The 11,143-nt window shown below is 34.9% G+C and overlaps 1 protein-coding gene across 4 annotated transcripts; it reads left to right on the top strand.

The window, feature by feature from the left end:
- Positions 1-8,200: 8,200 nt before the first annotated feature.
- On the top strand, positions 8,201-10,886 carry LOC127851380 (CDGSH iron-sulfur domain-containing protein 3, mitochondrial-like). Of its 4 annotated transcripts, none has more exons than XM_052385124.1 (4): positions 8,201-8,333; positions 8,592-8,635; positions 9,500-9,590; positions 10,506-10,886. In XM_052385124.1, the coding sequence occupies exons 2-4, from the start codon at positions 8,597-8,599 to the stop codon at positions 10,733-10,735; spliced, it is 360 nt and encodes a 119-aa protein (XP_052241084.1). In that variant the 5' UTR covers positions 8,201-8,333; positions 8,592-8,596; the 3' UTR covers positions 10,736-10,886. The 4 variants fall into 4 exon arrangements, with proteins under 4 accessions (XP_052241084.1, XP_052241085.1, XP_052241087.1 ...); XM_052385125.1 differs by lacking the exon at positions 8,201-8,333 and adding an exon at positions 8,338-8,447; XM_052385127.1 differs by lacking the exon at positions 8,201-8,333 and adding an exon at positions 8,349-8,441.
- The last annotated feature ends 257 nt before the right edge of the window (positions 10,887-11,143 follow it).

Here is an 11,143-nt window from a genome sequence, read left to right as displayed (position 1 = left end):
TCTGTAATACGATCTTGGCAGGATGGCCGAGCGTTCAAAATGGTTTAGTTTTTACTCCAGGGGTCCGTATTCACCAAACAATTCTTTGACTTAAGTCTAAGAATAAAGAAAATTCATTAAATTAGAATATTCAATAATTTCTTTAATTTTGAGTCAAACTCTGCAGTAAACATCTCTATCTATATTATTTTTCATATAGAACATTTTGTTAATGACATAATCACCAGTGGCGGCCTGTATATATTCAAACACTGAACACATTTTTCTTGGTTCAAAGTCTATTCTTTATTCTTAAGTCTAAGAATCGGTTGGTGAATACGGGTCCCTGGAGTAAAAACTAAACCATTTGACCGCTCGGCCATCCTGCCAAGATCGTATTACAGACGTAGTTTTTACTTAATATTAGCAATCTTCGTAGTTTCACAAGGGGTCAGTGGTTCGAGCCCTGCTGAGGCTTACTTTTTAAAATTTTATTCTTGATTGTTATTGGAGCTTTTTAGATCCAATGTTTACATTTATCAATAGAAAGCATTTAATGACAAACTTTAAAGCATGCCAAAATCTGTGAAAAGGCCCCTTTAAATGTAGAAACATGATAATTCACAGTGGGCAGTATGCACATTTTAATTATGTTATGTTTTATCATTTCTCTTTATAATGAAATATAATTTTGTCACAGAGTGCTAATCATTATTAGAAACGTGTTGCTTTAAATGAATGCTTATTTTGTTAAAGTGATATTATGGGTATTTTTCACTGTTGAATTGAGCAGAAAAGAATTAACAGGTCAAAATTGTTAGCTCAAATTTGGTAACTGACCAATTATCTACAACTCATTTTGCTACCAGTTGTTTATAAAAACAATATATTATATTCGATATTTTACATGACCCACCCAGTCCTCTAAGCCGAAATGATACGAAAAACAAAATTGTGTCTTTGTGTCGTATTAACGAATCTGCATGAAAACTACATTTAGACTCGCATCGTACATCGAATCATTTCTGTCGTCACTTGTCAAAACGAATGTACGGTTAATATTAAAATGCATTATTTTTCTAGTTCCGGGATATTTTTTCAGTATTATGATGCTGCATTAACAAATATAAGTGTATATGAAGTGAAAACACCAAAAATAAACAAGGGTTGAGATAGACACTTATAAATATAGCATATACTGTTAGATGCCCATAATATGACTTTAATGTAAATCAATGTTAACAGTAAATACTTTACACTTCTTAGAGAAGAAGTTTGCCTTTTAATTTTGGCAGGTAATATATGCATTTCTCAGAGTTATGCGACTAGTTAGTAAACTAGCTAATTGTCATTGATAACCACTATTGCAGAAACAGAGAATTCTGAATTTGGAGCAACTGCATGAACTGAAACTTCTACCTAAAACGGATTACAGCGTCACAACATTTGCAGGAATTGAAACTTCTACACCAAACGGATGACAGCGTCACAACGTTTAGAGCTATTGCATAAATTGAACATTCTACCTCATGCTTATGACAGCGTTACAACAGTTGGAGCAATTACATAAACTGAAACTTCGACCTCATACAGATGACAGCGTAACAATATTTGGAGCGATTGCACGAACTGAAACTTCTACCTCATGAGGATGGCAGCGTCACAACGTTTGGAGCAATTGCATAAACTTAACCTTATACCTCATGCTGATGACAGCATAACAACGTTTAGGGCAATCGCATGAACTGAAACTTTTACCTCATGCGGATGACAGTGTCACATCATTTTGAGCAATTGCGTTAACTGAAATTTCTACCTTATGTGGATGTCAGCGTCACAACATTTTGAGCAATTGCATGAACTGAAACTTCGACCTCATGCTGATGACAGCGTCATAACACTTTGAGCAATTGCATGGCTTGAAAGTTCGACCCCATGCTGATGACAGCGTCACAATATTTGGAGCGAGTGCATGTACTGAAACTTCAACATCAGGTGGGTGACAACGTCACAATATTTTGAGCAATTGCATGAACTAAAGCTTCCACCTTATATGGATGACATCGTCATTACATTTGGAGGGATTACATGAAATGAAACTTCTACTTCATTCGGATGACATTGTCACAGCATTTTGAGCAATTGCATGAACCGAATCACAATATTTGGAGCGATTGCATGTACTGAAACTTCAACATCAGGTGGGTGACAACGTCAAAATATTTTGAGCAATTACATAAACTGCATCTTCTACCCTATATGGATGACAGCGTCACAACATGTGGAGCGATTACATGAACTGTAACTTCTTCCTCATTCGAATGACATTGTCAAAACATTTTGAGCAATTGCATGAATTGAAACTTCGACCGACCTCATGCGGATGACAGCGTCACAATATTTGAAGCCATAGCATGAACTGAAACTTCTACCTCATTCGGATGACAGCGTCACAACATTTGGGGCCTTTTGAATGAACTAAAACTTCTTTCTCATGCGGATGACAGTGTCACAATATTTAGAGCCATAGCATGAACTGAAACATCCGCCTCATACGGATAACAGCGTCACAACATTTTAAGGAATTGCATGAACTGAAACTTCTACCTCATGCGGATGACATCGTAAAACAAATTGAGCAATTGCATGAACTGAAACTTCTACGTCATGCGGATGACAGCATAACACGGTTTGGAACCATTGCATTAACTGAAACTTCTACCTCATACAAATGACAGCGTCAAACATTTGGAGCCATTGCATGAACTGAAACTTCGACCTCATACAAATGACAGCATCACAACGTTTAGAGCCATTGCAAGAACTGAAACTTCTACATCATGCGGATGACAGCGTCGCACCATTTCATGAATTGCAGTCATAAGTAGAACCGTAGAACCTAGATATCAAGTTATACGTTAAGAAGTGTCCCAGATTAGTATGTGCAGTCTGTACTGGCTAATTAAGGACACCACTTTCCGCTTGTATGGCATTTTTTGTATGAAGACAATTATTTTCTTAGTAAATATCATGTTTAATCTGAGAGTGTCGTCCTGATAAGCCTGTGCGGACTGCACAGATTAATCTGTAACGGCACTTTACGCACATGCATTAAATCCCGTTTTCAAAGAGCTCTGCTCAAATATTTTACACAAAAGATCGCGAAGTGATGACTTTGAAGTGTTTGTGGCCGACAGCAATTCATATTTTGCTTCAATCGCTGGAGGATTGACATGCTTGAAGAATTCACAATCATGGAAATGCCTTTCCAACCCGTCATGTTTTCAACATGTTAGCATTCTTACATGATGTTTAATATTCATATTTCAATTTATTCCTGCGTATAATGACCAACAACGGTAAACATGACAACACAATGGCACCTGTTCTTTTCGTTGGAATCATCAAATTATACTTGTGACATGTACGGAATTATATGGGTGGCATATCTTAATTATGTATTGTGTAAATTGTACAATTAACACAGTTGTATTTCCTTCCCTGTAGTTGGTGTTTTCTTATTCAACTTATCTTTAATAACGTTATTGGTGGTGTGGGTTAAACAATAACAACACTTATACATTTATAATGTATTATTTATTTTAGATTTCATGTATTAGTTTCTTAACTACGTAAAGATGGACAGCTCGGATAGTAAACTAATACAAACATGTAATAATTATACGTCAGCATATGTTAATGATTAAAATATTTCATTTGATTTGTGAAAGGAAATTTGAAATCAGTGAAAAATAAAATAATTTCAGCAAAAAATATGACACAAATCGCAATATCTTTTCATCAAATACTCCCGTTTATTAGTAACTGCCTTTTACTTAAACGACAAATGCATGTAGAATATGGGCAAATATGTGTTCGCCATAAATCCGGTAAATTTCGACAAATTGATAAGTTCTGTGTAGGATTTTTGCCCCAAATATTACGAACCAGCGAACGAAATCAAATCTTGTAAAAAGACTTCTCTCCATATTTCAGTCATATCTTTAACAGCTATTAAATTGGCTGACATGGAAGAATGTTAGAATTTAGAAGAACGCTCTGATAGTAATGACTGAATAACATCGTCGAAACTGGTTTTAAGCATACGCCAATAAGCAAGTATTGCACACATAATTTAAAAAAACATGACAATTACTTTTTATTTTGTTTTATTAACTGAAATTTATATGTGTATTACATTGTGTCAACATTGGCGTATTATTAGCGAAGCATGTTACTTAGCTCAGTTTTAAAAACAGAATAAGAGTTCACGAACCAACAAAATTAACCCATTTATGCCCAGTGAACTCCCTCGTCCTTCTAAATATTTCTAAAATAAGGGATGTCTAGTATATTTATTTCTATATTTAGAATATTTTTTTAGAAATTCCTTTTATCAAACAGCGCAGACCCTGATGAAACGCCCATTCTTTTTTTCTTGACGCAAGGCATAAATGGGTTAATGCCAATGTCAATTTAAAGAATTATCGTATGCTGCACTAAATTTCAAAATAAATATTGTAAACCAACAAAATAATATTTTCAGTATATTTCCACTTACGACTCATGTTTGACGAATAATATATACTAGGCACAATATGATTACGTATAACGCAAAGCTGAGACAGATGCACAAAACTGAATACACCATAATTTATTCAAAAGGCATGCGCACGCGAACAATCAGGTATGAACAAATTGATCAGCTGTACGACATATATTGGTCACAAACAATTTTAAGCGGTGTATCGCATAAAAAAACTAACAATATAATAATTCAAATATTATACAAGCGCAATTAATACATATTTTGCCCACTTTTACAAATACTGAACTGTTGTCACTTTCATCTGGTCTAGAGTTTGACTGAGAACTACCCATGAGTTCTGCAAATGTGTATTTGCTTTTGTCACTCATGGTGGCAAAATATGGAAACAATTTACAGGTTTTGAACAAGTTTAGTGTTACTTAAGGTGCGATGTTTTATTATTTCAAGGTGTATCTTTTTATTTATGGCAAAACCATTATACAAACAAATTCTTTACCGATACTTTACAAGATATATAATTGATAATCTATAAGCATTAAATCTGACTTTAAAGAGATCTGCTCTTAAGATTAATCGTATTCATAATCTATATTCATCGAAGCGCAACACATTTAAAGCATGCTATATTGTCAATACTGTCTTCTTAATAATATCGTTGACTTCCCCTGTGTAAAAAACGGACGTGGAGAAAAATGAACACTACGGGAGCAATAATAAAAATGCAAATATTTAAATAAAATTTTACCAGTTATAGGCAAATCTTATTAATTTGTTGTGGCCTCGTTATGATTTGTACGTGCCGTACACTATACACGTGGTATTAATGTTGCTTCAGTCATTTTATAGTGTGGTAAATTGTATGCCGATTGCTTGTCCGGGGCATATCTTTGAAACTATGAGAAATGTCAACTTAAAATGTATATGTATCGAGCTCGTATTGAAGGGAAGTGCAATATCTCGTAACTTCAACGTGGTATCGACATGAAACTTCTTAGGCATTAAGCTCACATTAAGGTGAATTTAAGCACATGATCCGTTACGTTCCTTCCATCAATTCTCTTCGAACAATTGCGAATACGTGATACATAATGCAGCCTTTTAAGAGATGTGTTCTAAAGATTAGATTTATTTTATATTTGCATGCATCACAGCCTCAAAGCTCCCTTGGCAGTTCAAATGGCAACTGATAACGACCGTTTGAAATATATCAATCGACTTGGATCGGCACGGAATTTTAAAGTATTATGACGGTATTATGTACGGTCATGTCATGGTCTCGATGCGTTATTTCTAATAAATATTTAAACTCACCACATTTATTTTTGTTTATCTGCTCTTAGTATATTGTTTAGAATTGTCAGAGGTTTTCCATCGCTGATACAACTTAAATTGTATATTATTAATGGAAATTGTACTTGGTCGGCGCTTGAATGACTGGTTCGATTAATGTCGTCGATTGTGAAGAGTTGGCCAATTTGTATTCCCTGTGTTCATTATTTCGTGTGCATCATGATCTTCAATATGGTGTCCCAAAGGACTTGTGGTCTATTTTTGTAAGTCTGCTGGTGCAATTACGATAAAATTAATAGTTTTAAACTAAGCAATTATTTCACAAGTATATTTAAATTGAACAGAAACGTAAAATACCCACGGGCGAAGCAGGAACTTGGCAGAGTCGCAATTATGTAATGGGTTTTGTACTTAGTGAGAATGATGTGTTGATATCTAACCAGGAAGAGATAAGCAATGTTTTCAATGACTTTTACATAAATGTTGCAAAAAATATAGGTGATAACAATGTATCATGTGATGATAATCATATCAGTGTAAACAAAATAAAGGAAAATACCAGTACATGTATTACAGATGATAAGTTAGTTTTTAAGCCTGTTTCTAAAAATTTTGTTATAAACAAAAAGAAAAATGAGTGCTAAAAAGGCAACAGGTTGTGATAATGTCTCAGTTAAAATGCTTAAAATAGCTTCACCTGTTGTTACCCAACCACTTACAGATATGATAAAAAGATGTATAGATGAATCAATTTTCCCAGATAACATGAAAAAAGCTCGAGTTGTACCTATTCATAAGAAAAATAGTATTTTAGAGTAACTACAGACCAGTGAGTCTTTTACCTGTAATGTCAAAGGTATTTGAGAGAGCCATCTATGAGCAATTGATGTCACATTTTGATAATATTTTTAACCCTTTCCTTAGTGCATTTAGGCCCGGTTATGGATGCAATACTGCTTCACTAAAAATTGTTGAAGACTGGAAATACTTCTTGGACAAAAATCAGTATTTCTCAAAAGCCTTTGACTGTTTGCCTCATGATTTATTGTTATTAAAAAATGAAATTCTATGGTATGTCTGATCAGTCTTTGAATCTTATTGAAAGTTATTTATCTAATAGAAAACAATGTGTTAAGATAGGAAATATATGTAGTAATTATCAATGTATCATAAGAGGTGTTACACAAGGTTCCAAACTTGGACCTATACTTTTCAGCATATTCATTAAAGACATATTTTATTTTATTAACAAAAGCCAATTATACAACTATGCAGATGACAATTTTCTTTCATACTCTAGTTCCTGTGTTACATATTTAGTTAGTACATTAGAAACAGAAAGCTTAACTCTTATAGACTGGTTCTCAAAAAATCATATGCAGGAAAACCCAGAGAAATTTCTGGTAATTGCCCTTGGGAATAAACCCCCAAAGCAGAAAATTATCTTTAAATTTAATAATATAGAAATGACATGTGAAGATGAAGTGAAATTACTTGGTGTAAATCTAGATTTTATGTTAAATTTCAATTCTCATATATCAAGTATTTGTAAGAAAGCTTTTAGACAGCTGAATGTAAAACGGATTGGTAGACATCTGAATAGATTAAACATACTCACTAGATACTACTCTTTTGTTATTTCAAACTTAAACTATTGTTCTCTGACTTGGCACTTTACCAATGAATTTTATACTAAAAAGATAGAGAAAATACATGAAAGAGCTCTGAGATTCATATATGATGATTTCTGTAGCAGCTATAATGAATTACTTGAAAAATCTGGTCTTATCTCACTAAAAGTTAGAAGGTTAAGATCTATTGCCTTAGAAACATACATAATGCTTAATAAAAATGTCTCCAGAGTATCTACATGATTAACTGCATCTAAAAGATGTTAATTATAATTTTAGGCACTCTAATACTGTTGAGATACCCCTACCAAGGGCAGAAAGATATGGTAAGAAATCTTTTAGGTATGCTGCTGCCAAGCTATGGAATGACCTTCCGGAAAACTTCAGGAAAGCATCCTCTTTCAATCATTTCCGATCAATAGTAAATACTTGGCATGGAGACAACTGCTCTTGTTCCTTGTGCGATGTCACATAATTGTCTTTTCAATAGCCTTGGCAGCGATTACCTGGCAGCGATTACCTCGATTTCTGTTATTTCGTTATTTTGCCATGTTATTTTGCCAGCTTTTCTATGTTGTTCTGCTACCGTTATTTTGTTCTCTGTTGCTGCTAGTTTATAGTTCATAGATAGATTAGTTCATAGATAGATTAGTCTAGAACGATTAGTTGCATGCCCATAATAGCTTTATTAGCCTGCAATGCTTTAAATGCTTTAAACTGGTAACGCACAAAATGTTTCCGGTATTATCCGTTTTGGTTATGTGCCGTGAGTCGCGTAGTTGTAGGTCATATGATGTACACACACTGTGCAGTTTTAATCAGTAAATCTAGGGTAGTATTCAGAATAGTATATTGCTATTACACATGATAAGTGGTAAACAAAGGTATTGGCAAAACCGTTGCTTATTCGTGGTTTTAGAGATGTTTATTTAAGATAAATGCTCTTTGGATACTTGTCAATTGCTTACTATTTGTGCATTTATCTGGACCATGTAGTTGTTAGCGTGAATATAATATATTTGTAACGTGTTGTTTTCGTGAATATAATATATTTGTAACGTTTGCAATATTTAACGCGTGGGATATTTCAATTGTGTGTTTATTTATAGCTCATATTTTTGCATCCATACTATTTGTTTCAGCGAAAATGGCGGATTCTGAGACTTTACACGCTGCCGTGGCGTCTGTAAGTAGAGGTTGATCACTGTTGTATGACACACATTTCAGTAAAGCCACTCAAAATTATTTGTTCCCTTCAACATTTCCAATATACGGTAGCTTTTAAGATCTTATTCACAAGTCTAAGTTATTCTGGTTCTCGTCGTACTGATACAAAGTGTCAGGGGCAGGTAGTCCAGACTAAAGTCTAAGTAATCGCAGTGTAACCTCCCCTTTGGGAAATGCTGGGCACCGCATTCACATGTAAAATCCTTCCATATGTATCTGGTAGGATTTCGTGTTTGCAAATTAATTACTTATTTTTTGGCTCATGCGTGTCAGTTTCTGCATAACTGAACTGTCAGTTGCTGTCAAAACTGTAAAAAATGAAGAGACTTTATATCATTTATAATATCATTAAGTGTATGTAATGGCGGCGAGGATATGATAAAGCCAAACTAGCAAGGCTCAAGCATGCATACCTTTGCCCGAAGGTTGCACACAAGTTATTTCCCACTTTAAGGACGATGTTGAATGGCATAATTTTTCTAAATTTTGTTGCAACATACATTTTCTTATGTCTTAAAGTCATTTTGAGAATATGTTGCACTGTAACAAAATGATCGAAAACTTAACCTGTAGTACAAAAATAATATTTCCGGCCCCAAAAATTAGGGTCGGTCGGGTTCGTGGAAACAAACAACTTGTAATATAAGGACTAACCGTTACAAACGCTCGTTCATGTACAGAACATGTCGATAGTGATAATTGCTACGTCTAATAAATTAAGTTTCTTTAAGAAATCTTAAAATAAAGTTTAAAACGTTTCAATTCGTCAATATTTTGTACAGCACCTTTTAAGGCTTCACTCAAGCTTTGGTTCCCAATTCAGTACGGGCCGTGTGCCATCAAAGACCTGAAAATCGGGGAGACCAAATACTGGTGTCGCTGTGGTCTGAGCAAGAAACAACCCTGGTGTGACGGTATGTGCGATGGGAAAGATTGGTGACGCTTGTGACGGTATGTGGTATGACATTTTGTGGTGGCGGTAGCAAGACTGGTTTATGTTAATAGCTGTACCAAAAATGCACTATCGCTATGAGAAAACGGAGCTCAATGCATGTGCGTTAAATGTCGTCCCAGATTAGTTTGTGCTCTTCACAGACGCATTAGGGACGATTCGCTCCGCTGTTATGGTAATTTTCATTGAAAGAGAGTCTCGTCTTAGTGTCTCAATTAAGGCGAAACGAGTCTTCCTTGATAAGCCTGTGTGGACTGCACAGGCTAATCTCGGACGACACTGTTCGCACATGCATAACGACCCGTTTTCCCTGAGAGAGGCTCAGGTCTTTATATGTTGAAACTCTTAAACTAGCTTTCTGTTTTGGATAGTTAAAAGTTGTATATGTACTTATCGTTAATTTTTTACATAGAAAATCGTTATTAAATATAGAAACAGGTTTGCAGATTTTAACAATAATATTATTATGGTACCGGGTAGTAACAATATTTCAATAGCGCAGATTTCTGAATACGGTCCCTAAGAGTTGCATAGATGTTACAGATGTTACCTATTACCACGACTTACTAACTTATATAGGCGTTTCCGCGAGTTTGTTCCCTCGTTACAAGGACATAAAAAGTCGTTACCACGAGTTATTAGGCTGCGATAATGTGATTAATAAAAACATTCCATGCCTTTGCCGTCTTTGCCTAAATTACATGTATTGTAATTCGTAGATGCCCTTGTTCAACGATCTTTGATGATACATGTATATATCGTTATTAGGAAATACGCATTGCTATTCCCGATAAAAAGGATAGTATTCTTGTTGTTCTGAACCTTGTTTTTTAGTAAATAATGATTTCTGTCTAATCAATTTTTCATGCAAATTCAGGCTCACACAAAGACACGGGTATCACACCAATGGCCTGGAAGGTGGACAAGGAGCAGACAGTGTTCTACATGTGCGCGTGTAAGCAGACGAAAAATCCGCCATTTTGTGACGGTACTCACACCAGCGCACCGGAAGAGGTCGAGAAGCGCAAGAACGCCTGCGCGAAGAAAGACGGTCACGTGCAGGATTGCAAACTGTGCACGAACTGCGGATGGGTGCCAGACTTTTAGGTCCAGTGAAGTCAAGAGGATCATCTTGATTATCGCTCTGTGCACGTGTTCTACAAGACACGTCAGAATTAACCATATATTTTAAATAATCATTCTGATAAAATGTTTGCTTTATTTGTGTGTAGCTGTTGTCAATAAATTATCAAAGTAATGGCTTTTCTAAATTTAATTTAATTTTCTTGAAAATGTTCACCTCATTCAATGTTTTTTAATATTATTATTTTTAATGTATAAATGTGTTAATTTTGAGAACTGTTGCGCGAAACATTATATAATAGTGATCTCCCCTGAAGTGTTATATCGCTAAAAACCATCCACAGTGGCCTCCCCTGATTCGTTACTGTTCACTCGCACGCCGAGATATGATGGAACATTATGTTAAAGCTAATACAAACACTTTGAATGAAA

Source organism: Dreissena polymorpha, chromosome 11, assembly GCF_020536995.1.
Source record: "Dreissena polymorpha isolate Duluth1 chromosome 11, UMN_Dpol_1.0, whole genome shotgun sequence".
Taxonomy (NCBI): domain Eukaryota; kingdom Metazoa; phylum Mollusca; class Bivalvia; order Myida; family Dreissenidae; genus Dreissena; species Dreissena polymorpha.
The sequence above is the reverse complement of the archived record's forward strand: the minus strand, read 5'-3'. Positions and strand labels throughout refer to the sequence as shown.

What these genes read in the sequence shown, in the direction of transcription:
- LOC127851380 (XM_052385124.1), top strand. Translation starts at nt 8,597, where the DNA reads ATGGCGGATTCTGAGACTTTACACGCTGCCGTGGCGTCT. An exon ending in TACACGCTGCCGTGGCGTCT is followed by an intron (nt 8,636 to 9,499) that starts GTAAGTAGAGGT and finishes TTCCCAATTCAG; the next exon opens with TACGGGCCGTGTGCCATCAA. An exon ending in GAAACAACCCTGGTGTGACG is followed by an intron (nt 9,591 to 10,505) that starts GTATGTGCGATG and finishes ATGCAAATTCAG; the next exon opens with GCTCACACAAAGACACGGGT.